Here is a 27,083-nt window from a genome sequence, read left to right on the forward strand (position 1 = left end):
CACTCGTCCACCTGAGTGATGCTGTCCAGTCACCAGCGTGGCTCTCCCCGTGTTTGTCTGTCTCACTCTCTAAATCAAGCAGTCTCTCTCTCTCTCTCTCCCCGCCACAGTACCTTTGCATATCTCCCCATTTGTGTGTCCCCATGCCTCCAACTTTGTCTGTTTCTCCCTGTGTCTCAGTAGGATTTCACACACTCTTAAGAGCCAGGCCTGGGACATTTACCTTCTGTGCAGTTGTGTCTCCTCTTGAAGAGGACCCACACAGTTCCACACACCCAGGCCTGGAGCACCATGTCCTGCATGGACTGCTAGCTCTGACCCCGAATGCCAGCTTCCACCTAGATCCCCAGGTCGGGCCTAAAGTGCTGGCTCTCACCTGCAGCACCCGGCACTGCCCGGAGCACTGGGTTCCACTTGGAGCACCGGGTCACTCCTAGAGCACTGGGTCTCACCTGGAGCACTGGACTCACCTAGGACGCCAGATCCCACCCAGTGCAGGGGATCTTGCTGGAGCACCAGGTCCCATGTGAACACTGGGTTCCACTGGAAACACTGAGTCCCTCCTGGAGCATGAGAGGCCTGCCCTGGAGTACTGGGTTCCGCCCTGGAAGACAAGACCTGCCCCTCCTGGTGCTCCCAATGGCTGCGGCCAGGCGTAGGACCCTTGCCTGTGCTTGCTTTGTGCCCGGGACAGTGGTCAGGTCTTGCCATCTTCACTGTCCACCCAGGCACTTCTCTTGCAGGCCCAACAGATCCTGCAGGTCAGGGATTCCTCTGCCATCCCAAGGCAGAGTCTGATCTGAATGACCCACCTCCCCAAGGAGGGAGGCGCTCAGTGTAGTTCCCCCCACTCGCACACACAAGAAGGGACCATGAGTCCAATGGAGCAGAGAGCCTGCCATTTTGACCCTTTCTGGAGAAGGAATGAGGTTCAGAAGCAGCTAGCATTCTTGAACTCCTGTCCCTGTCCTGGGGCCCACCTGTTGGCTCTGGGGTTGAGTTCCCTACTAGCTATCCCCCCAGTCTAAGCAAAGATGCACCCCAGGCTCAGGGGCAAACGTAAGATACAAAACACAGGACAGTTCCAGGCAGAACTCCTGGGATCAGCTGGACAGTAACCCAGCTGAGAGAGGAGCTTCTCAGCATGGGAACCAGGAACCAAATGACAGTCTACCCTGATCAACCTGCCCACCCCCTGTCAAGTCTGTGCTTTACAGGGAAGCAGAAGAACCAGGCAGGGTCCTGGCTCAGGCCGTTGGAGCCATGGATATAGATATATGTGGGTGCCAGCTACCTGGTCCAGTCCCTGTGGTGCCCCATGGGGACAACTGCTCTAAAATGTGGGTTCAAGGCTCTCACTCCTCTGGGCCCTTCCTGGAATTCTGAGAAGGGCTCATTCCCCAGGAAGTTTCTCTCCCAGAGGGAGGGGGGGTGGGAAGCCCGTGAGGAAGAAGCTGACATTTCCCAAGGGGAGGAAGTGACCTTTGCTCTTTAAACTTCCCCAAATTATAGTGAAGATCTGTCATCTGCCATCAGCAGGCTGAAACTCACTATGATCAGGAAAGAGAAGCTTGTTTAAGGGCCCTTCATGGCCCCTGAGAGTGAATCCTGGCTGAGGAATGCAGGGGACAAGTTGAATGGGAAATGTCCCCTACGTGAGTGCCTGCTTCAGAAGAGTTTGCTCTCACTGCCCCGTGATACTGTTGAAGCACGAAGCCACTTAGAATGAGTTTCACAGCAGGGTGTTAGGGCACAAGGGCCCATTCAGCCCTGTGCTCGAGGACTTCCTCTACCACTTCACAAGGCGGGAGTCCTGGAAGCCAAGATCCTAGGTTGGCCTGAAAGCCCAGGCCCCTCCATGCAGCCCTGTCTTCTTTTGCACACCCCTCGGGGCACCATAGGACCCTCAGTCCCACGTATGCACCCACGTGGAAGTCTGTGACCTCAAAGCCTTGGCCTGTCTTCTAAGTTCCAGCTGCAGTACTGTGCTCAGAGGTCCTCTTAGCCCTGAACCTGAATCTGACATCCAGTCCCTTCCCACTCCACCCCCTTGCAGCAACCCACTGTCTGTGTCCTTTCCTCACGCCATCCAGCCACAGAGGCCTTCACCTTGCCTTCCGCACTAGAATAAACTTCCTTCTTTCCTCTCCCTCCACCTACTGCCCTGATCTCCAAATCCAGCTCAAATGTCACCTCTTTCAAGATTTCCCCAAGGCAGGACCAGCTACATACTTTAGGGGACCCAGTGCAAAACTAAAATGTATGGGAAAAAAAAGAAGAAAATGAAAATGTATGGCCCCCTTGTGCAAAAACTATTTAGAATTTCAAGACCGTGACAACAGAGCATAAAATCAAGAAAGGCCCTTCTAAGCCTTGAGTGCACAATTCACATGCCCTGGACCCACCCCCGTATTCCCCTGGAACTTCCCTGGGACCATGTCACCACCCACCCTGGATGAAAGGGCTTTATGTATATGTCAATTGTCCCCTCTAGACTGTGAGCTCATGGGGAAAGAGGCTCATGGGTGTGTGTCCTAGAGGGTGCATTACCAGACCTTGAACTTTGAGCGGGGCTCAATAAATACCAAATTGCCAAGCATTCATTGCCTTGGCAGTTTGTATATTTGCGAGTGTAAAGTGAGACCAGCAGGTGGCACTGTTTCCCTCCCAAGAATTAAGTTTTCGCGTATCCTTAGAGAACTGTGAGGGTATTAAAAGATAATCTTCACATTTTCACACTGTCAGGATGGGAACCCTAGGGTTGAGAATCATTGCTCTAGCCCATATTCCCCACTCGTTTTACAGACGGGGAAACTCAGGCTCAGAGAGAAGGCCCATGAAGCTCCAAGAGCACATTGATAGCAGAGCCTAATTTAAGTCCTATACTCCTAATGCTAAATCTGGGACTCTGAGGTTCTCACAGAGTGAGAATAAAGCCAAAATCTCTGTTCTAAAATCTCCTAGCTTACCAGCTCTCATGTTGCCTGAGTTTCCACCATGAACTACTAGTCTACATGCTTAAGCATTGACTTTTCGGTTTCTCGCTTTCATTTGTTTCTTTTAAGTGGGGCTTCCCCAAAGAGTCTCACATTAACCACAGTGTGGGTAAAATTCTCAGACACCTTCCTCCCTGGGTTAGGATGTAGACTGCTGAGTGCACAGACCCAGAAGACAGAGAGGGAGGGAGGAAGCAGCCTTATTTGATGGGAATAAAACCAATAAGATAATATCCACTAAGTTTTCCAAGAGTCATCCCTGACCATACTTACCAAAAAAAAGGCCCTCCAGGCAGGCTTGGCTCTCTTCCTGACCCCAAGGGACAAAGGCAGGCGGGGCAGTATTGGCATAATAATGCTTTCAGTGGGCAAAGTGGTCGACACCTGCCATAGCTGGCTGATCGCCCCAGAGGCAGGCAGAGTTCTAGGGGGAGGCAGAGCCTTGTGGCCAAGGTCTTTATGGTTTCATTACATGGGCTCTAAATGGGTTCGATTATAGAGTGCTGAGGTAGAGCCCACTCTACCAAGCTCATTCCCAAGCCTTCATCTGGTTCAAAACATCCTCCTCCCCAACGCTGGCTGGTGCCTGGAAGAGTGCATCTCTGCCTCATCCAGGCTAGGGGTGTCCTAGGCTTGGCTGATTTTGTCCTGATTGTGTGTGTGTGTGTGTGTGTGCGCACACTTCTTCTTCCCACACTAATTACTCATATGTATTTTCAGAAGAATCACCTTAAGATCCAGGAATGCAGCTCAAACAGTGGCTTTCCAGACAACAACCCATCTTGGAAACAAAGTTGTGTGTTTAAGCCAGGCACATTTGGCAAGTTCAAGTCACTTAACCTCTCTGTGCTTCAGTTCCTCCTTCTGTAAAAGGGGAAGTATTTGTTTCACGGGATGTCGTGAGGAATAAAATAGCCAATATATGTAAAGCAACAGGGCCTGGCCCACTGTAACCACTTTCTGTGGGACAGTTGCTGTCATTGTCGTTACTCCAGAAATATTTTTACAGATGATCCAGACTCTGCACTCCCCTCCATTTGGCAGATGGAGAAATTGATTGTCCAGAGGGAGTAAGTGACCTGCCTGTATCGGTTGTCTATGTTGTGTAACAGACTACCACAAACACAGCAGTTAAAATAACACCCATTTATTACCCTTACGGTTTCCATGGATCGGGAGCCCAAGCACAGCTTAGCTGGGTTTTCTGCTATGGGTCTCCCAAGGCCATAATCAAGGTGTGAGCCGGGGCTGACAGGGCGGTCTCTCTGAGGCAAAGGGTCCTACTCCAGGCTCACAGAGTTGTTGGCAAAATTCACATCCTTGTAGCTGTAGAACTCATGGAAGCTTGCTTCTTCAAGGCCAACAGGAGAGCATCTCTCTTACCAAGAAGGTTCCGGATCCTCTTATTATCGCTTTCAACTGATTAAGCTTGGCCCACCCAGGGTAATCTCCCCTTTTAATAACTAAAAAAATCAACTAATTTGGGACCTCAATTACATCTGCAAAACCCCTTTGTCTTTCCCGTCTGATGTAACCCAATCATAGGAGTGGCATCCATCATGGTTACAGATCCTGCCCACATTCAAGGGGAAGGAATATACTGGTGTATACAACAGGAGGTAAAAATCTTGGGGGCCATCTTAGAATTCTGACCATCCCATCCCCCAAAACTACATAGCAAATGATTTCCAAGGAGGAATCTATTTGGCCTGTAGGCCTCCCAATGCCCCATGAAGAATGGCCCCATATAGGGGTCAGTGCTTCTCTGGTTTCAGAAAAGATGGCAGGATCATGAGCAAAAAAGGCTCAATATTGTCTAAATCCACTTTGCATCCTGTGCCCAATTCTCAGAAATAATATTATACCAAGTCCCACTCAGAGTCCACTCTCTAGATAAATTAAGTCCTGTGCAGAGTTGACCAGAAACAAGGCTATAGTAACCAGCCTTTGAGATGGCTTCTGAGGAGTCTTGCCTCCTGAAGGTATTCCTGCCCTTCCCTTCTGCAGTCTCCTTTCGCGATGAATATGGCTGACCTGTGTGACCAATAGGATAGTGTGGAAGTAACAGTGAGTGACCAAAGGCTTGGCCATAAAAGGCATTGTAGCTTCCACCTGGCTCTCTAGGATCGCTTTCTGGGAAAAGCCAGCCGCTATGTAATGAGGACATTAGCCCTCTGAGGGTCCACATGCCAAGGAACTGAGGCCTCCTGTCAACAGCCAGCATCAACCTGCCAGACATATAAGTGAGCCATCCTGGACGTGGACCCTCCAGCCCACTCAAGCTTCTCGATGCTCTGGCCCAGGTCAACATTTTGACTACAACTTCATGAGACAACTACCTAGCTCAGTTGCTCCCACCTTCCTGGCCTGCAGACACTATGTGAGACAGTGGTCAGAAGCCCTGAAATTTGGGGATAATTTTACACAATAGATAACCCAGGGGCCTTGTGGAGCTTCTGTCTCACCCAAAGATGGCGCTGATGAGAATGAAGTGCTTTTAGTGAGCACTTACAGTACTCTAGGCTCCGACCTACCTCCCTGTAGGCTGTTGGAGCACAAGGTAGCAGCTATTAAAAGCTGAAATCCCAAGTCGAAAGGTCATGACCCACAGTCTTCATCACCCAACACAGACCTAACAGAAATTTCTGCGACAATGGAAATGCTCTGTATCTGCACTGACTGAGAGAGTAGTCAGCAGCTGCATGTGGCTACTGACCGCTTGAGATGTGACTAGCACAACTGAGGAACTGAAATTTCGTTTCTGAAAATGTGTTTAAATGGAAAGAGTCACCTGTGGCCGACAGCTACTATACTGGACGGCCCAGGTCTAACAGATGCAAGGAAGGACCTTCTGCAAGAATCAGGTTATAAAGAACAGGGAGCCCCACTCAAGCTTCACGGAGCTCAGGCAAACAAGGTGTGGCGGGGGCCCCCGGAGACCAGACTTGCTGCTTCGGGGGGTGTTTGTAGGTCCCGAGCAGCCTCTGGAGCCCAAATGCCTGGGTTCAAACCCCACCTCTACTGTTGGTAAGCTGTGTCACTTGGGACAAGTAACCTCTTAGCTGTGGTGTCCCCATCCATATAACGGGGATACTAACAGACCCTACTCTGTGGAACTGTTGTGCCGATTAAGTGGGTTCAGGTATGAAGCAGAGACGGCATGGGTTCTGGCACATGCATGTGACACGAGGATTTGCTTCTACTAATTCCTCTGTATCCTTCCCCCAACCCCAGCCAAGCACTGGGTGATGTGATACCAAAGGAAGATGACCAAAGCCCAAGGCCTTGGAATTAAGGTTTAACCCTGCAGATGAGCTAAGGGCAGGTTCCCCCCTTGGCAAAAAGGCTCTTACCAGGATTGAGAGAGGCATCAATGGGGTTTGTCCAGACCCGACTACTGTAGTGCTTGTAGAAGCCACGCAGGTGACACGAGTGAAGCAGGTAAAGACTGTGGCAAAGCAGAAAACCCACATCCAGACAGGATCCTCCCTGTCAGCAACTTTCAATTGTTGCCATGCAGCCGGAGAGGAGCCAAATCTTGAGTTTTTCCCAAAAGAAGCAGGGAATCTGGATTTACATGGGGAACATCCTCACTTCTATGGTTAGCATCTAATCCAAGGATTTTTGTGGGTTTCTTTTAAAGTTTATTTATTTTGAGGGAGAGATTGAGTGAGCAGGGGAGGGGCAAAGAGAAAGGGAGAATCCCAAGCCCCAACACGAGGCTCAATCCCACGAACCAGGAGATCATGACTTGAGCCTAAACCAGGAGTCAGACGCTCAACTGACTGAGCCACCCAGGAGCCCCCACCACCCACCTTGTTTGTTTTTTAACCAGGTGCCATCTAAGCGCCACACCAAGTTAGGCATGACGTGCCCCACAGGCTGCCAGGGGCACATTCTTTCTTTCCTCCTCTCCAGGCCCTTTCTTGGCTTCTTCTCTGCCTCCAGTGTCTGGCGCCCCAAAGGGCATTTGGTCAGGGCAATGATCTCAGGCTCCGCGAAGATCAAAGGATACAGAACCCAGAAAGGACTTCTTACAAACTTTGAAATGACAGAGACAAGCAATCTAGAAAGTACCAGGTTTTATTATCTTCTTATCAAAAAGAAAAAAATCAGTAACAGACAACAGTGTGAGGTGGCTACAAGAAGAGGTGCTCACTCCCAACATAGCCAGAGGGAAAGGACATGGCAGGGGTGGGGGAGGGGAGCCCAGAGGACCCAGCCAGCTGGGGCCCCTGGCTTGAGGTGGTGAAGGGTGCGGGAGGCAAGGGCGACTCCCCCCTCCCCAGCCAGTGGGGTCAGGAGAAGACGCAGCCTGCACGGGCTAACTAACCCACCGGGCCTCCTCTTTGTGAAGGAAGGATCACAGATGAGCTCCAAAGCCAGGAGCCAGTCAGCCCTCCCCCATGCCCCCTTTGCCCAGGGAGACAAAGATCACCCCAGCAAGGCTGGGGCTGGGACTTGTTATACCAGTTCAGTTTTCTAGCACTGTGGTTCGACAGGTGGACACGGGCTCTACCTGCGTGCTCACCAGAGCAGCCACGAGCCACATGTGGCAAATGAGCACTTGAAATGTGGTTAGTGTAAATGAGGAATGAATTTTTTAACTTTATGTGATTTTAATTGATTTGAATAGCCACGCGTGGCTAGTGCTTACCATAATGGATAGGATGGCTCTCCAATGTTCTCTTAAATTTGGAGAAGACAAACAAAGGAACACCAGTTGGGCTCAAAGCAGAAGCTAGAAAGAAGGCAGAATTGTCTACCCTCAACTATTCCGGCCCAATCAGGAGAAGGCACCACGAACAGAGTGAGAGAAAGGCAAAAACCCACTCAGCCACACAAAACTCCACTCACTCAACCATACAGCCAACGTCAAATGGGACATATCATGCTATTTCCTGAAAAAATATATTTATCTATTTTTCTAGAACCATGAATAATAATATATTACAAGAAAAGAGACACAAATATCCCACCATCCCCTACATTATATTTTGGGATCTGCTAGAAAACTATGTTTCGGCAATAGCCACTTCTTAGAGGAAGCAGCTTCAGAAAGGGCCAAGGTCATGAGTGGGAGAGTGTTAAGTATAAAAAAAAAAATGGGGAGGATATTTAAAAGAGGAAAGAGAGAAAGAGGCCCTGTCTGAAGCTATAAATAGTAAAAAAAAAAAAAAACAAAAAAAAAACAATTAATAAAAATCATATCTCCGTCTCTTCTCTCATTTCCGAGAAACAAAAACAAAAAACCATTAAATACAAACTTAGCAGGTACTGTGGAAAGTGCAAGAGAGCGGAGAACATCTTGATATCGGCACACTCTTGCCCAGGCAGAGGCTCTGCACCAAGGAATGAACCATTAGAAAAAAATACCCCGCTAAGAGTAGATTTACAAATACTTTGCAAATCCATTTCAGTATGTAACTTTCAGCTCTTCTCCCCACCCCCTCCCCCTCATAAAAAAGGCTGATTTCCAAAAGTCACTTGAGAGAGCCGAGAATGGCCCAAGGTATACCACAGACTCCTGTAGTGTGGTCACAAGTGCCCTTTGACGGACACATCAAGGTGCAGGTGGTTCTAGTTCCTTCTCCCAGCTCCTTTTCACAAGAGGGAAGGAGAAGGCCGCTGGGGGCCGAGCTCCAGCTTCAGAGGGGCTCTGGATGAGGCATGTTTAATATAGGCTCTAACCTGGGCCCACATTCTAAAGTGGAAAATTAAGAAATGATCCAATCCCAGACCTGCCTTCAGCAAGGCCAGGCGTAACCCCATTTTTCAGCCGGGACAGTCGAGGCCCAGAGAATCAAGAAGAGGCAGGCAGGAACAGAAGATGATGCCTCTTCTGACACTTAAAACATAATCACAGCTGGAGATGCTGACAGGTCAGTATTAGTTTGCCCTCCCCCTACCCTAATGTCCACCCTTCAAAATCCTTCTGCTTCCCTCCCTGCTGAGGTCCAAGCCAGTGTGCCCAGGAGGCTGCTTCAAGCATAGAACTCGTTGGTGGGGGCTTTTTTGTAGATAGGTTTCTTGCCCAGGTCGTAGGTGCCTTCGTCCTTCTTCTTCATGCGGTATACCAGCAGCAGGACCAGGAAAACAGCAAACAGGACGCCCACGCCGCCGCCCACGATCAAAGCTGCGGAGGAAGAGACGGGAGAGCTGTGGGTCAGGACCTCGGGCACATTGCCACTTCCCCCTAGTCGGCTCTCTTACAACTAGACATCTTCACCCCTGCTGTCACTTGTGCTAGGCATGACCTCGTGAACAAGACAGGGGGTCATCGGAGGTCACTGAAGACCACAGCACTGGAGTGGCAAAGCTACCCTTCCAACCCACGCCTGCTGGAGCCCACAGCACCTTCCAAACACCAGCCTGACACCGTAGCAACAGCTTAGCACTAACTGGGCCAGGAGCAAGCAAACCCGCAGGCCTGAAAACCAGCCTAGACAGTGCAGGCCTCAGAGCATCGCAGTCTAGCTGGCTCTGGGTACGCACACCTACACAGGCCTCCGCTTCCACAGACAGGTGTGCACATCCTCTATACACACCGGTGTGTCCTACCAGACACAGCTCTAACACGGTGACACGGCCAGACTGCTACGTCACTGACAGTTACAGACAGTGGTTTACGTTCCCGTGTTTCCAGCTCGGTGGTTAAGGCCTAGGTCCCACTCCCGTTACTCAGCACTGGCTGTGTCATCAGGCAAGTGCCTTCATCTCGCTCATTGCAAACTGGAAATTAAAGTACCTTTCTCACACATTTGTCCTAGGATTAAATAAATTAATCCACCCAAAGTGCTTAGAACAATGCACAGCGTATGCTCAGTCCTCATGGATTGTAAACCTTTGTGGCTTTATGATCCGTGTCCCTAGCACCCTGAATTGGGCCTGGCACAACAGTGAGTGCTTAATAAATGACACTCACAGTTCAGCTCAGAGAGGAGCACTGCCTACGGGCACCTGCTAGCATCAGGCCGGTGCGCGCTGCTAACCTCAGGTGGGCAGCTGTTCTGCATCATGCCAGGTCGCCTGAAGGGCTCATTCCTGTTTGTTGAGGGGGCAGGGATATCTCACAGAATCCTTGCTGCAGCAGACTGAGTCCCCTAATTCGGTCTTACTAGGGCTAAGAAGATTAATTTTCCATCCCTGCACACACTCTGAATCTATGCACAGAATGAGGGCAGAGTGGCACAGGGGAGTCCAGTAAGGTTCCTTCTTAGCTAAAACTCATGAAACAACGGCCACAAAGTGCCCCCAGGAAATACCAGAAAAAGCACAACGGAATAAGGTATCAACCCCATTCCTGTTTTTATCACCCTTCCCTCTGATGACCCCCAGCTCCTCTACTGGGACCTTGGTCTGTGCTGGAACCTTGACCCCACAGGGTCAGAAGGTTCAAGGGCAGTCTCAAAAGTGACTGCGGCCCTAGGTTTCAATACTAATGCCTAGTTTTGTGAGTTTGGAAAGTGATTTGGCTTCTCTGAGCCTCGGTTTCCTTACTTATAAGAGTACAGACAGCCATAACTGTCTGATAGGGTCGTGGAGATTCAGGGGGGCATACGCAGCAGGTAGCACCTGGCAAGCACTTGAGAAACTCCCAGGTGCCATTCAGATGCCAACTAACACAGCAACGGAACTTCTCACATGAAGATCTTATGCTTGGATAATTCTCAACCGCAAGATTTAAGAGACGACTTAGCTTTGGTTCTGTCTCTTGCTTATGTGACCCAAGCAAGTGGTCTGCTTTCTCTGGGCCTCAGTCTCCCCGAGTTATAAGACATGCTTGGCCTAGATCAGCGGTTTTTAAACTTTTCTTTAAAAGCAGCAGAACCCTTTGTTGGTGAAAGCAAAACCTTATGCTAATCCCACATATGCCAGCTAAAAGTGAAACTCTGTGGTTGAAAAAAGATGGGGGGAGGTTTTACCGAAGATTTTGAAGCTTAGAAGATCACAAGGTCTCTAAGGGCCCCTCTAGTTCTGATAGCACCACCACCCCCTCACATCACACAAAAAGTAGCGAAGGAAAAGCAGAAAGAATAAATACTCGGGTCCCAGGAGGTCAGGGTCAAGGCTGAGCTGGGCCCAAAGTCACCTAGGGTTACATTCCCAGCCAGCCTTATCTGCAAGATGTAGGCAAGACCCTTATCTGTCCTGGATGGAGGCAGGACACAGGGCTCCTCCCTGTACCTCAAGACTCCGCGAAGGTGTTGGCCCAACTGGCTGTGGCTGTCCGGAGACAGGAGTAACCCAGACTGGGCCCAGGGCAGCCACTCGACAGGCTGCTTCATGAAGACCTGCCCTTGGCCTATAACATTTGGCCAGAAAGAGAGTTCTCTCTGACAGCCCACCCCTGCCCGCAGCTTTGGAGACCCCCAAGCTGCCAGGGAAGGAGAGAGCCAGCAGGCACTGCCCCAGCCGAAGGCCCCACAGCCAGGCTTGAAAGAGCCACTCCTAAAGCCCCATGAAGACTCAGCGACAGATTACACCAACAAATCAGAAAAGCCCTTTACGGTTTGCCAAATTATTTCACATTCTCATTGTCATGGAGTTATTACACCAACCTGAGGAGGTAGCACTGTACCCATTTACAGAGGAAGAAATGGAGGCTCACATCCTCAACTGAGGCTGGAAAGCTTCTCAGCCAAGATCACGAGGCTGTCAAGTGACAGAGCAGGAGGGAGGGAAACCACCCCAATCCAAAGGAGTCTCTGTGCTTTCGAGGGAAGTTAACCTTGAATAAACTCCCTAGATACCAATCCCAGGCTACGAAAATGCTTTGAAAACAAGACAGAAGGACTTACGGCCAGTGACTGACTCCTAGCTGTTCTTTAAAAGACTCTGATATGCAATTCTCCTCCCCCTCCACCGGGCTGCTCACCCAGTCAGAGCCACCCCTTATGACGGTGTAGTCCTTGAGGCTCCAGGGCACCCTGTGGCTAGAAGGAAGGGGTACCAAGAAGCCCAATGTGCCAGAGGCATCCCTGTATGCAACACTGCCTCCCAGTCCTCTCCCCCTTCAAAGTATCTCGTGAGGACCTTACCCGCCAGAACCTCTGTCCTCTCAAAGATGTTGCCGCTCTGTGTGGCACTGGACATTGACACCTTGTTAGACACATCCCCGTCCCCTTCAAAGGGTGAGATCCTCTTGGGGATGACCTCATTCTCCTCCAGGTCCTTGGCTTCGGTGGGGACCCAGCTCCCAGGCCCTGCCCTCTCAGGGATATGGTTATCTAGAGGCACCTGGATGGGGCAGAAGGAGGACAGATGAAGGCTCAGTGTGCTTTGGGGAGGGACCCAGGGCAGGGACAGGAACATTCAGCCAGGGAGGGAATCTGCTTCCGCCATCTTGCCGGATGAACCGTGTGGTCCTGGAGCTGAATTCAGCACCAATCTTCCAACAATTATGCCATCAAAGGCTTACCCTCAACCCTTCTAGTGGATCTGTCCCAAAAGAGGAATGAATGTGGCCGAGGGTACAGGAAAGCAGGTGTTACCACTCACTGCCGGTCAGTGGGGATTCTAGAATCACCACCCTGGAGGGCGGCTGGGCAAAACTGCAGAAAGTGCTTGCCCTTTAAGGCAGCAACTTTGCCTCTGGGACTCTATCCCAAGGAGCTAATCAGAGACTTGAGTGAAAGATGCTTGCTGTGGTGGTATGATTTTAGAGTATCAAAAAATCATAAACAACTTTTCCATCAATAAGGGGAAAATAATGAACGATGATTATGCAGCCTATAAAAATGAAAAAGAACACTTAATTATGTGAGGAAGCAAACTCGTGCCCACTTTAAGTGAAAAGTGCAGCACACAAGACTATATATATTATTTGATATTAATGCTGGGAAATACCTAGAAATGCATAGAAAAGGTGCTGGAAACACATCTAAGTGTTGACAGTGATTATCCCTGCAGGAAGGATGGCCTACCCAGTCGTGCCTGTCCCTAAGGAGCCAGGGCCACAAATACAAGCTTTCTTGCAGAGTGAGGTCAGACCCTCACTTATGGGCTCCTCTCAACAGGTGTCACAGTGGAGCAAATGAGGAGAGGCAAAAGCATGTTAACTACTCACCAAGGGTTGGATTACTTCCGGGAAGATCTGGGGGTCCTCTGAGTCATCTGTAAAGTCAGAAAAGCTGTGTGAACATTTGTCTTTAAAGTACCTCCCCCTTCTTCAGCCATGGCTGGAGGGAGTCCTACCTTACAAGCAGCCCTCAAATGCTTAGTATACAGTAAGTGACCATTCCCACCCCAGCTTCAGTCACCTCATCTATAAAATGGGGCTCTCAAGACCTTACTCCCCGGTCCTTTCACAAGGATGCCAGGCAGGTGGCTGAGCAGATGCTCTGTCAGCTCCAAACCCTTGCTCTAAAATGTCTGGATCAGGGACCAAGAGCTGGTTAGAAAGGCAGAATTTCAGGGCTCATAGAATCAGTCTACATTTGAACAAGAGCCCCAAGGGATTCCTTTGAGCCGACTCTAGATTGTAACATTAAATGTTAGAAATCGCAACATTAAAATATTCACTGAGTGCTTAGCATGTGCCAAGAGTCCCATCCCCAACTCACTGATTCACTATTTTACAGATTCGGAAACCAAGTCTCAGGTCACCGAGAGGCAGTTTGAACTCAAGACTATGGGACTCCAAAGCTCAAACTTCAAAGATCACACCATCCTGTACATAGGAGTCACTGAAGACCATGAACCGGCCTGGCCCCTGGTCCAGCCCCCAGAGGCCTGGGCCCCTTGACACACTCCCATCCCCCTCTGAAGCAGGGGCTTGTTCTCCACCCATACTTCTGCCCACACATGCTCCCAGGCTTTGGAGCTGGCCCTTCTCCTTTTCACAAGAAAACACTATCGGTTCTTTCCAGCCCCACCCCCACCAGGCCCCCAGCCACAGGCAGACAGGTCCAGGCTGGTGCTCAGAAAACCTACAGCTACAAATGAACTCAAAGCAACAAATAACCCGCCCAAGGAGGGTTGCCAAGGGGTGGAAAGGCTTGATAGTTACTTTTGTTTCCCCTTTGAGAGGGGAGGAGCTCTGCTGGAAAACCCCCATACAAATCCAAGTCTCAAGACATGCTCACCCCCCTATGGTCTGTGAGGCCACTTTCCCTCCAGCCCCATGACCTCAAGCCTGCCCACCACACCCTCCATACCCAGATCTCCAGAGCCAGACAGCTCAAAGTCATCGGGCTCCTGCCCGGGCCCCCCGACATCCTCATCATCTGGGAGGGCTCCAGAAAAGTATCGGCCTTCTAGGAGGTCTTGGGGGTCGATGACTTCGGTCTCTCGGATCTAGAGTGAAACAAGGAGTTACGTCAGCCACTTCTGAAGACACATCAGTAGCCCCCTGGCGCTTGACAACAGCCCCAGAGCCCCAAAAGGCAATGAAGTGGGCATTCGGTAAGGTAACCTGGGGTGCTGGAAAATAAGCAGGCCAGGACCTGGAGACCTGGGTCCTGCTCTCCTCCTGGCCCCCTAACTTGCTGTGTGACCTTAGGCAAATCTCTTTCTCATCCTGGGCTAATAAAAATAATAAAGTTGGTAATAATCAGAACGTTAAACATTACTAGGTACTATTTACTATAAGCAATTACTACGTGCCAGCCCCTGTTCTTATTAACTCCAAAGGCATGTCTTTAACCTCATTTTACAACCAAGGAAACTGGGCGTTTCCCTCTGACACAAGTAGCGGGTGGAAGAAGGAGGCGTCCGCATCAGGCTGCCTGACTGCAGGAGCCACACAGGCTGGAGGGTAGGACACTCTAGGGTTCTAGGGCGCAGACATAGTCACCACTGATTCGCCTGTGGCAGGGAGAGGGCTGCTGGCCCTGGTCTTTCCCAGTCCAGGACACCTTTCCCAGCTGAGTCAGACTGGGCTGGGACAGACAGGGCTGGCTCACCCACACCTCAGGGAGGCCTCAGTCCAGGTGCTGGACAGACCTAGTGACTCACAAATACACGAGCACACTCTCATATCCAGCTTTATAAGCATCTCCCACAGGATCTGTTCTGTACCAGCACAGAGTGGGGCACCATCCACTCCATCACCCACAAATGTCCTTGGCCCCTACCCACGGGGACCCAGTCTAGGACATCACAGCAGGATCTTAAGCCTACTTCCACTGAGAAGTTTTCCAAAGGAAAGTATCAAGGTCCAGGGAGGCAAAGACTTTTCCAGGGTCCTACAAGTACGTCAGCTACTCTCTCTGTTCCCATCTCCTAGAGCTCACAAGGGTAGGAAGCCTTCTGAATTCTTACTGCCGTTCTCCTTAGCTCTGGGGCAAAGGCTTCCCACAGAACAGCAGTCCTGGGCAAAGTTTTTTTGTTTTTTGTTTTTTGTTTTTTTTGCTAATTAACTCAAATATTAAAGTCCCTACTTTTGCCAAAAGAGATAGGGTTTCATGAAGTTCCATACACACCCCTCCTCAGAACATTCTCTTCTTTCCCAGAGCCCCTGCCTGTAGGAAACTGGGGCTCTGCTCAGAACCACAGAAGCCAGGGAGGTCCTGTCCCTTCCATCTCACAGAATTGGACAGAATTCGAATGCTGAACAGGGCAGTGACTTGCCCAAGGTCACGTGGCTGAGTTAGCTGCACAGCTCAGAATGGAGAGAAGTCAGGTCAGGTCTGTCTTTGACTGCCCCAGGCTGTCCTTCACCTGAGGGAGACTGCCAGTGACTCAGGGGAGCCTGAGAAGGAATATCTGTTCCCAGGACAAGGTAACCATTGCAGGTGAGGCCCGGGCTCCTCCTGTACTTCCTCCGGGGGCTTCTGGGGAGAGGAGGGCAGAACCTGACTGTCATACCCTCTTCCACCCACCGCGAGGGCATGTGCTAGATTCCCGGAAAGGAGCAGGGTCAGACCAGGGGGAAGGCGGCGGGCACGCAGCCCTCTTCCACCGGATGGGAGAATCTTCGCTGAATACTTGGCACACACGGGGGTGGGGAGCCAGAAGGGGTTAAGCCCTGGTCGGGATGACTTCATGACTCGGGAATCAGGAGCTGCTGAGCTACTAGTGCTGGAACTCCAGCCCAGCCCCCGCACACAGCCCCACAGCCCCGTGCCTGTGGCTTTAGTTTGGCAGCTCCTCCGGGAGGGCTCCGAGGTGGTTACGAAACTGTCCCTAGGGCGAGGTCCCTGCCGCAAAGCAAATTCCCCCAGGCCCAGATTCTGAGAGCAGGACCTCCTAAGCACTTAGCCTAAAGTAGGTCCTCCTGATAGATTTTTGCCCAAGGTCACATTGGTAAAAAGTGGCCACAACGGACCAGAACCCAGGCATGGGTCACCTGAGCTTTTAACCACACACACAAGAACACCTGCATGAACATACGCGTCTATAGAGTGCCTGACCACCTGAGCTAGGAGGGAGCCCTGCTGCGTGGAGGTCAAATCCAGCCCAGGAGAGAAAGAAGGTACTTCAGCCAGTGGTCAACCAAGCCTGGAGACCAGACTGGCTGTGGGAGTCTGAGCTCCAAGTCAAGTCAGGGGCTGGGGTCCCAGCACTGGGTGGCTTCAGGCAGAGACCTTCCCCACCGCTGGTCCCCAGGAGTCACAGAATGTTGTTTCTACATCTTGCCTTTCTTTGGGTGTGTGAAAGTGCTAAGGGGTGCTTCGAAACAACTCCTGGGATTAGCATGCTGCCTGGCTCAGAGTTACCACTTCAGTTTCACAGTAGCTAAAGGAAGGCTAAGAGAGGAGGCAGGCCCCGTCAGCACTGAAACCCAGATTCACTCCCAGTTCAGCCCTCACCCTTCCTTTTTATACCAGGTTCCTGGAGAGGATACACTTGTCTAAGGTTGCACCAGGGGCACAGGAGGCATCAGACCCTGTTGTCAGATACCTATTCCAGGGCTCAAGACTGCATTAGAGGAGCCAACGCTTCCTTCTCCAGCAAGTCACAAGTCACGAGGCCCGGGGGGCAGGGGGCATGCTCAGGGAAGGACACAAGAAAACAAAACCTTCAACTCCAGAAGCATCTTCTCTGCCCCTGACTCCTGACAAGAGAGAAATTCCCCAGTGGGAACCCTTTAAGACGAGGCCAGCAAGAGAGGCCCAAGCTCCATGAGACTGTGGGCAAGCATCCCTTCATGTGCAGAGGGGCAGAGGGGAGGGAATGCCAACAGCCCTTCCCTTGCCTCACCCACTTTGCAGACAAGGCCCATTCAGTCAGGGTGGCTTTGAAGAAGCCACCAGGCCACCCAGTAGCCAAGCCCAGCCCTGACCAGAGAGGGACCCCACCCTGATCCCAGCCAAGCTTACCCCACCTGTTCTCCACTCACCCCATCCCTGCCGGGGGAATGTGTGTTCACGTGTGTGTGCACGCACAGGCACCCTCTCTGGGCCCTCAGGCCTCCCTTCTCCCAGAGCACAACAGAAATCACCAGCAGAATAAGGCAGTGGGCCTGGGTCTCACAGACCCTGTCTACCCCAGGGCTGGTGGACACCTGGGGTGAGTGCCTGGGGGCTGAGATGCTGGACGCCTCCCCAGATTATCCCCAGAAGAGGGGGCAGGTGCTGTTTTGTTCTAAAGGAACTAACACCTGCCAGTAGAAAGTATCTGAGGCCACTGAGCCCAATGGTCTCATTTTATAACCCAGCAAACAAATTAAAAGACAAGGGACTTTGCCAAGGTCACCCAAACTGTTGGCAGCAGGGCTGGACTTAGAAGCTAGGTCTTCTGGCTCCAGGCTGGAGTTGTCCTCCCTCCCTGCTTCAAGGGTTTGGGCTGCAAAAGTAAGGGTCTCAGCAAACCCACAGGCTGCAGCTGTCACTCCAGATGTATTCCGCATCCAGTCCTTATGCTATAAGCATGAAAAGAAGCTAGGAAAAGGTCGCCAACCCCACCCCAAAGTCCTACAGCTTCCGTCACCAGGGAAAAGCACAGGGGCTGGGGTGACTAGCTCAAGTATCCACGACGTGCCAGGCACCACGCGGTGCTCTTCTCTATGAACTCATTTTACTGGCACGAGTCTTGTAACATGTTTGCAGGAAATTGAGGTGCGGGGGAGTCATTTATCCGAAGTCACACAACTGGAAAGCAACAGAGCTGAGATTTGAACCTAGATCTTTCTCAAGACCACGCCTCAGCTACAACCAGACTTCTCACTGCCGCCCCCGAGTCACCTCTCCACCCAAACCCCACAGTGCCGGGCCAGGCTCCACCAAGGAGCAAACAAAGGTGAAAGCGATATTCAACAAAAGAACAAAAACTTGGCTGGGGCACCAGGGAGTGCAGGGTCAAGGCCTGGTTAACCAAGAGCTGGTGGGAGGAAAAGAGGGAGGAGAGCCCCCCACACCCACCTCCTGCCCCCAGGCTCCTCCCCAGCAGAGGCAGGGTCAGGGACACATTTGACCCTTCTTTCAGGAGGTGAGACCAGAAGGACAACTGGGCAAGCCAAATTCAACAGGGAGTGGCAAGGACACTGGACTCCAACTACTGAAGCCACCTGTTATCCGGACAGGAGATCCCCAGAAGGGGCCGTTGGTTAGTCACTGCTTTCCCCCACCCTGCCTTTTTGAAGGGCCAGATATCCCCCAGGGTGAGCAAACCCAGAAGCCACAATCAGAGCTCTACACCTCGCCAGAAACAAAGGATCCCCACCAGAAGAGTGGTTACTCACAAGCAAAGCACAGTCTGGCCATGGCCACTTCCTAACTCCAGGAACCTTGGGGTATACTGAACCCTGAACCCTTAGTTTTCTCTTTTGGTAACCAGGGCTAGGAGCACCCTGCAGGACGATGACGATTAAGTGAAATGCATTAGTGTGTGCGAGGGACCCGGCATATGGCCCAGTACACAGCAGGTGCTCATTGAGTAGTAGCTATTATTAATCCCCACCTGCCTTCCTTCTGGCTAAAGGGATTAGTGGTCAAAGGGTCAGAGAGACCTGGAAAAAGCTATAGAAGCAGTTCCATTGCTAGAAAGGTGGTCAGTGGATGGCGGTGGGGGGGGGGGTGGTTTGCAAATCATGAAGGGACATAACCCTGTAATGAGTATTCATTTTGCTTCTGAGACCAGAGACTTTTCAACAACCAATCAGGTCCCTGGAGACTGCAAAGGACCCAGAGATAGGCAGAGACCTGCTCAAGGTCACACAACTTGGAGCACCTGTCTTAAGAAGATAGAGGCAGAGGAAACTGTGTTGTATTTTTCCAAAAGGAGTAAATGGCAGTGACCAGAGATGCCTGACATTCTACTTGGGGATCGCAGAGTATTTCCTGACCTGCCCTGAGGATGAAAAAAAATATCCAGAAGGCAATAAGAAACCACACACCAATCCACAGCCTGGCACTCTGGTAACTGAAGGGTTAAGCCAGGTCTGGGAGTAGGGGTGGGGCTAGGGTGGGGGTTCGAATGTCAGCTCTGCCCACTCCAAGGTCAGGTTACTCTGAACACAATCACACAGGAGACAAGCCAGGCCTGGCACAGCCAGCGGCCAACTTTTCACCAACCCCCCCAGGGCAGCCCATTCCACAGCGAGGGCTCCAGGATCCTGGGGTGCAGCTAGGAATGGGGGCAGAGGTGGGAGCTTCTGCAGCTCTGGACATCCCCCTGACGGCAGCTGATGCAGCACCCTTGCCACTAACTCCTTTGTGGATCTTGGGAGATTCCCTCCCTGGGCCTCAGTTTCCCCACCTGTAAAAGACGGTTCTGGAACAGACAAGCCTCCCTCTGTCTCGAGGCCCGGTAACCAAGCCGGGCACTGCTCCGATTACCGCTGGAGACAGGCGGGAGGGGGCTGGCTCCCTGAGGGCTGCAGAGACAGAGGTGCATTGAAGCTGGGGCTTGTAATCTAGGCAGCAGATCCGAAGTCCCTGCTGGATCTGCGGGCGGGGACATAAACAAGCCTCCCGTGTTCTCAGGAGCAGAGTCGATAGCCTCTAGTCTAGGCTGATTAGATCAGCACTAGGTGCTGGCTTCCTGCCCCTTCCCAGACTCCCTGCTGTGCACCCCCCCACCTCCCGCCCCCCACTCGGAGAAGCCACTGCTCCAGACCTAGTGGGTCCGTCCCACAGACGTTTCCCAGCCAGTCCCTACCCCGCCCCCCTACCCCAGGCAAGGAGTGTCCCCACTGCCTGTGACCGGCCATGGGTCATCCCTGCCCCCACGCCCTGAGGTTCCAGTGGTACAGCCAGTCCCACAGGCCTGGCTGCAACCGGCAGCTCCACCAAGTCACTGTTTCCACACATACCAGCCTCTCCCTGCCTCCCCTTTCCATTACCCCAGGTGTCACCTGACTACCAGCCTCCTCTACTGTGCCAGAGAAAACTGGGGCAGCAGAGTTCTGGGCCTGCAGGGTGGGGGAGGAGAGAGGCAGAATAAGGAGGGGGGGGGTGCGCTGAGCAGGAGGGACTGGCCAGAGGGTGGGGGTGGTGAGTAACCAGGGGCACAGAGGTGGTGAAAAGTAGCAGGGATAGACTGGGCAGGGGACTGCAGAAGGCCAAAGCTGGGAAGAAGTGTTCAAATCACAGAGTCATCTCCTGGGGACTCCTGGAGCTCTCCGGTAAGGATAAAAAGTTTTGAACCCCGAGAACTGTAACCATCAGTCTACATTTTTCAGTGTGCACGCAGATACCGTCTCCCTGAAGCCAACGTCCAGCCAGGTTAAGAACCCTGGTCTAGCCGCTAATGATAAACCCAAATCAAGCCAGCACTTTACAAGTTTGCCAAACACTTTACAAGTTGAGTGACACAGGTGTTTTGTAGAGGACACATCGGTGAAGTGACTTATTAACTAACTGCATGTCCCGGGGTGAGCAGCAGAGCTGGGATGGTGACTCAGGTTTTTGTGGCTGTGAAATGCACCCACTTCCAGTCACCCTGCCTCCAGCAGACAGGGCCAAAGGGCCTGGCCAGGTGCAGGAACACGCCTGAAGGTCACTAGTGAGTTAATAACAAACCAGCTCAAGAAGCCAGGTTTCTAGTCCTTCTGGAGTTAAATCAGGCCCCAACTGTTGACACGGGCCTTCACCTCCCTCTCTAGGCACTGTGCACTGAAAGTGTATGAAAACTGGCTTTTCAGACACTGTACCTTCCTGCCCACTACCACACCCCCTCTCCTAGCCCAGAGCGCAGCTTGCAATTCACTCAGCCTCCGTAGGACTAGAAACTCTGCCCCTCCAGCTCAGGAAGGGTGACCCCCTTCTGGACAGTGTCTAGGTGGTCCCATACCCTTAGCAAACCCTGCCATCACCCAGCAGGCTGCAAACTGCTCAGCAAAGGGTTCCTACAAATCCTGGCAGGAGGGGTGGGGCCGCTGAGAACTGGTTCTTGTTTAAATATGAACCCATCTGATAATTAGCAAACAGCCCACTTCTAAAACAAACAAACAGGAGATTTGAACTCCATCAGCCCCACCCTCGACTCCTCCCTTACCACCCTGCAGCTGTTGGGGAGTGGGAGGGAAGAAAGTGTTCCAGGGGCCATGGGGGGGGGGGGGGGCGGGGGCGGGGAGTAGAATCCTCAAAGGCACAGGGCCACCTGGCATGGCTGACATGTCTATCACACGGAATGCGGCCTCCCTACCAGGCACTCACTGCAGCCTTGTCCCCTCCTACCAGCCCCACCAAAACCCTGATCTTCTTACCCACCAGGAAGCAGAGGCTGGGGAGACTGGGTGACATGTCCAAAGCCATGTAGCTAGGAAGAGGTGGCCTTCACACGTCTGAAGTTAGGTCTGCCTAACCCCAAGCCACTGTTCCAGTGCCCTCCTGCCAGTTCCAGGAAGTAAGGGGAGAGGAGGACATCAGACAAGTCAGAGACTCCTGGGGTCCAACCCCATCTGGACTGTATACCAGCTCTGCTCTAGGAGCTCAGAGCAGTGGCAGCTTCAGTTCTGCTTCAAGGGAAACAAACAACTGGCTGAATTCACACCCTGTCAAAGTCCACACGGACGGGGCACTGGGAAGGTCTGAGGCCCTAGTATTAACATTTCCTGGGCATCCCCTCAAAGGCCCTGGACATTGAGACGCTGACTATCTTTAATAGGCTCTCAGGGGACAAGGTAAAACTCTGGAACCCATTCCAACACCCTCATCAGAGCCATCCTACTAGCCAAGAGGCTGAAAGGAAATGGGTAACTCAGGCCAGCCACCGCTCTCCTCCAGTGACTCACAGGCCCAGTCCAGCCCCTTCCCCCAATTTTAAATGGTCATTTGGAAATCACACCCACCAGTCCAGGAGGCTGAGAACAACTAGCAGCCAATTCCTCCCAAGAAGGAACTGGGGCGGGGAGCCCAGCCTGGCTCTCCCAGCTCCTCATTCAGGGCGGCCCTGCACTCCAAGTCCTTGCAAAAGCCTTCTGTTTCCAGGAGCTGGGGATGGCAGGAGCTGAATGTCTCCACCCCCCAGCTCTTCTCCTCTTGAGTTCTTTACCAAGGGGGCCAAGAAAGCTCCCCTCCCCCCATCAGTGTGTTTTCAGGGCAGGGAGGACCCTTGGGAGGGTTTTGGTCCTACCTCCTTACTATAGAGTTGGGGACACTGAGACCCAGAGATAGGGCATACGTGCTTCCAATTCAGGCAGTAGAACCCAAGGTATCTTCCTTCAAAGCCAGCCGGAATTTCTCATCTGGAAAGTTCTCAGAGGACGCTCAAACCAGACACCTTGTATTATCAGAGACCTGGTTCTGACCTTGGCAAGCCACTACCTTCCTCTGAGCATCAGTTTCCTGTATAAATGGAGATAATAAAACCTACCTCACGGTTTCCCTGGAAGGCATTCATGTTAGTGATAAATTACCTCAATGCACCCTTTCGAATGAAGTTACACACATGAATTTATTCATTCATGCAAATATTTCCTGCATACTAAGTAAGGGGTTAAGTATTTCGCTGAAGATGAATAGGGCAGAATTCCCCCCTGGGTGTGTGTGGGTGGAAGTGGTGTGTGTGGTAGGTTTGGGGGGATGGATATGAATAGAATACTTGAGCTGAAAAGGGCAATCAAGGTCATTTGTTTCAAACCCCATTTTACAGATGGGGGACATCAAGCTCACAGAACCCTCTAAACCATGGCCCAAAATAGGCTCTTTAGTAGCTCTCTAGGCTTTTAAGAATTCCACAGAGCTCTCACTGACCACTCAAGGGTCCTAGACCCTCTGGGCTTCTGCCCCACTCCTACCTCAGGGCAATCAAGGAGAGAATTTTCAAGGAGACCGAAAACATCTCTAAGCTAAAGTACATTTCCCCAGAACCCACTGGGCCTGGTGCCACATCAGAAGGCTGTGCCTCTGGGCAGCAACCCCTCTGGAGCGGTCCAGCTCCCCAAACAGGGCTGCCTTTAATTGGCTAGGGAAGGAGTGGCAGGAAGGCAGTTCAGGGGAATGCTCCCAGCTGGACAGGAAGAACTGGTTTGGGATGGCAAGTCCCACAGCCAGGGAAGAGGCTGTCTGCTCAGCCTGGGTTCCCTTCCCAAAACTTGTGGCACCAAGCCCTTAGGGTGGGGGTAGGGTATCACCCAAGGGGAAGGCAGGCCTTTGGCTTAAACCTAAACTTGGAGAGGGGCCTCAACAGCACTATTGGAGACGGACCTCAGTTCCCTCATCTGTAAAGTGGGCATAATATAACCCCGAGATGCTGGGTTTTTTTGTGAGGATAAAATGCCCCAGACCTAGCATGTGGAAAACTCAACAAATCATAACCGCAATTAGCAAATCCCTTCTCCCAGGGCCTGTTTTCTCCACCTGCAAAAAGAAAAAGGCGGGCCTCCATTACATCTATCCAACTATGACTAGGTCTGATTTTTCCGGCCACAATCTTGGAAGGAAGGGGGTGGCGGAGGCAAAAGGGGAAGCCCTGTGACCCAATTAGAGGTGGAAGGTCCCTGACATTCACCAGGAAGGGGAGTGCTGAGGTCAGGATGAGAGCCAGATACCTCTCTCAGGAAGCAGCTGCTCAGGGCCTACTTCTCCCCCAGCTGATGGGTCACCCTCCCCCAAACCATATCCTTCTGACTGCCCCCAGGACACAGCTGTCTGCTCCTCACTCTGAAGCACCTGCAGACTCAGCAGCCTCTGAACTGAGACTGCCATGTGACTGCCCATGCAGTGACCTCACGACCTCCTGGGTCTTTCTTTTTTCCCCACACTGTCCAGGCCAACAGGACCCAACATGGCATTCCTCTGGAGGTCTCCCCAGTTGCTGGACTCAACACATCTTTCAGGGCCTAATTTAGAGCACTGTACCAGGGAGCAGCAGGTGTAGGTTGGAGTCTTGGCTCAGACACTAACCTTTTGGTCTGGCTGCCCTCAGTTTGGGGAAGTCATCACCTCACTCTGGTCTCCTGTTTCCTTCCACCTCAGAATTCGTTGAGGCCGGCCAGCCCCAAATCTCAACAGATTCAGGGCCGCCACTCAGAAAGCATCACACTGCAGCTTATCGTAAGAGCAGGAACTTGGACACCTGGCTGCCTAAATTTGAATGACTCAGCCCCTGATTAGCTGTGTGACCTTGGGTAAGTTAGCTAACCTCCTCAGCCTCAGGACCAATTTAAGAACAGTAAACAGCAGGGTTGTTGTCAGAATTAAGCAAGTTGATAGGACATTGGAACAGCCATTAGAAAGCTATTAGAACATCATAAGGCACACCATAAGCACTAAATGTTTGCTATCACCACTAAATGCCTGCAATCGTGCTGGTGGGTTATTATTAGGATCTCACAGATTCCCCAAAAGAAGCCTGCCAGGCAGAAAAGACTTCCCTTGCCCAAGCCCAGAGAAACAGAAGCCCCATTAAAAAATCTGTAATGATTAAACTCCACAGACTTGCTCCTTCTAAAAAGGGGGGTTTAATTAAGGGAATGAAGGGGGCAAAAAATGGGGTTCTTGGAGGACAGACAGACCCTCCAAGCAATTCCTGCTCCCCCAACTTCCCAGATGAGATTGCCATCCTCCTCCCCCACACTGGTGGCAGGGGATGAATGGAGGTTCTGGTGGCCCAGGACTTTGTAAACTAGGACAGGGACCAGAGAGCAGTGAGAAGGAGGGCTTCTCTGGGCTCACTGAGGCCCTCTGTCCCCCACCCCCCTTCACCCTACTCAAGGTGGGTACTCCAATTTCCCTTCTGCAGTTCAGCAGAAATAAACAGCATTCCCGAAGAAAGCAGAGGCTCAACTCTTGGCGAAGTGCTGACCCCAAACCATCCTTCCCGTCTGCCCTTGGAAGATCAGAGTCCCAACTTTGGAGTGGCCCTACAGAGGCACTGGCCATCTCCTGCCGGGCTCCCTCCTGCCGTTGTACAGATGGGGAAACTGAGACTCAGAAGGGGCAGGGCTTTACCCAAAGTTACAAGCCCAGTGGCGGGGTTGGGGCCAGACCTGAGGTCAGGGTTCAGTCCTTCATTCCCCGGTGTGTGAAACAAGGTTCCGCACAACCCTCCTCCTTCCCCCTTCCGAGTACGCTGCCCCTCGTGCCCAGGCCCTATCAGATTCTAGAGCCGCCGCTCTGGGCGCTTACGGAGGGCGTGCAGGGGGATCCAGGGCTCCAAGATCACCAGGGGAGGGCGAGAGTGTCGGGGAGAGAAGAGGTGACACCGGCTTAGTCACGTCCGAGCCTGGAGCGCGCGGCGGGGCCGAGGCCAGGGGAGGCGGGAAGAGCAACAGGCTGGGGCGCACGTTCGCGCGCGGGAACCACCCCGGCCCGGAGCCTCCCTGTGACCCGGGAGCCAAGTTTTCCAGCAAAGTTTCCCCGGCCTCGGCGTCTGGTTGGGGGCGTTGCAGACCCCTGAGGCCCCCCCTAGCCCGGGCCCCCAGGAACAAAGGAGGCACCAGGCCGCCCTCCAGGGATCCCCAAGCACCTACCGACTCGGTGGCAGCGGCGGGGACGCCCACGAGGAGCAACAGCAGCGCGAGCAGGCGGGCGGAGGCCATGGCACGGCGGTCCGCAGAGGGCGCGCAGGCAAGTGGTCTGGCCGGGCGCGCGGCCCCTCTTATAGGCGGCGGCCGGCCCCGCCCCCGGCCCCGCCCCGTCGCCGCACCCCGCCCGGAATTCCCCTGCGAAAGCTGGGCCTCGGGGCACTGGGCCCGCCCACGCGGCTGGAAACCCCGAGGGACCGGCTCCCGATCTACCCCGAGTTCCTGTCTCCTTTATTTCTTTGCTTTCCCCCCAGACAGGCCCCCAGAGATCACTGTGTCTAACCCCATTTCATACTTGGGGGAAACTGAGACCTTCGATGGGAAGGACTTGCCCAGGGTCTTCAGTTTAGACCCGCGCTCCTCGAACCGGGTACACTTCCTTCCGAGGATAAGGAAGACATTCCAAATGGGACGTGGACTTGCGTAGCCTTAAGGGGTCAGCACAATTTTTCTGTAAAGAGCTAAATGTTTTAGTCTTTGCGGCCCATTCGGTCTCGTGTCATGCTCAAACTCTAACACAGTAGCTCAAAATCAGCTACAAATACTTGCAAGAAAGAGAGTGGCTGTGTTCTACTAAAACACTATTTATGGAACAGTGAAATTTGTATTTCATATAATTTTCACGTGTCACGAAATATCATTCTTGTTTTGATTTTTTTCCCCAACGATTCAAAAATGTAAAAACCATTCTTAGCAGCAAGCTGAACAAAAACAACCGATGGGCAAACTTTTTGGCTTGAGGATGGCTGACCTGTTTTAAAGGATTCGTTTTCCTGATTTTGAATTTCAAAAAAGTTTGATCTGAGAACTAGTCTGCAAGTCTGCCTCAGATCTACTTCCACCCTTTTTAAAAGAAAGTTGTGGGGGCGCCTGGGTGGCTCAGTCGGTTAAGCGTCCGACTTCGGCTCAGGTCACGATCTCGCGGTATGTGAGTTCAAGCCCCGCGTAGGGCTCTGTGCTGACTGCTCAGAGCCTGGAGCCTGTTTCAGATTCTGTGTCTCCCTCTCTCTCTGACCCTCCCCCGTTCATGCTCTGTCTCCCTCTGTCTCAAAAATAAATAAATGTTAAAAAAAAAAAAATTTTAAAAGAAAGTTGTGGGGCGCCTGGGTGGCTAAATTAGTTAAATGCCCCACTCTTGGTCTCCGCTCAGATCATGCTTTCCCAGTTCGTGAGTTCAGCCCCGTGTCAGGCTCTGCACTGACAGTGCAGAGCCAGCTTGGGATTTATTTTCT

General features: G+C 52.1%; 1 protein-coding gene across 1 annotated transcript; it reads right to left on the reverse strand.

Annotated features, from left to right (window-relative positions):
* Window positions 1–7,063: 7,063 nt before the first annotated feature.
* Window positions 7,064–25,927, reverse strand: SDC4 (syndecan 4). Its single transcript, XM_060619049.3, has 5 exons — window positions 25,798–25,927; window positions 14,156–14,294; window positions 13,066–13,112; window positions 12,038–12,236; window positions 7,064–9,132 (listed from the first exon to the last, which is right to left on the reverse strand). The coding sequence occupies exons 1-5, from the start codon at window positions 25,864–25,866 to the stop codon at window positions 8,981–8,983; spliced, it is 606 nt and encodes a 201-aa protein (XP_060475032.1). The 5' UTR covers window positions 25,867–25,927; the 3' UTR covers window positions 7,064–8,980.
* Window positions 25,928–27,083: the final 1,156 nt, after the last annotated feature.

Source organism: Panthera onca, chromosome A3, assembly GCF_046562875.1.
Source record: "Panthera onca isolate mPanOnc1 chromosome A3, mPanOnc1 haplotype 2, whole genome shotgun sequence".
Taxonomy (NCBI): Eukaryota; Metazoa; Chordata; class Mammalia; order Carnivora; family Felidae; genus Panthera; species Panthera onca.

Excerpts from the sequence above, each read along its gene's own strand:
- SDC4 (XM_060619049.3), bottom strand. The coding sequence starts at position 25,866 with ATGGCCTCCGCCCGCCTGCTCGCGCTGCTGTTGCTCCTCGTGGGCGTC. Across the intron at positions 14,295-25,797 it reads CCGCCGCTGCCACCGAGTCG|ATCCGAGAGACCGAAGTCAT; the intron begins GTAGGTGCTTGG and ends GTTTCACTCTAG. Across the intron at positions 9,133-12,037 it reads GAGGACAGAGGTTCTGGCGG|CTTTGATCGTGGGCGGCGGC; the intron begins GTAAGGTCCTCA and ends CTTCCTCCGCAG.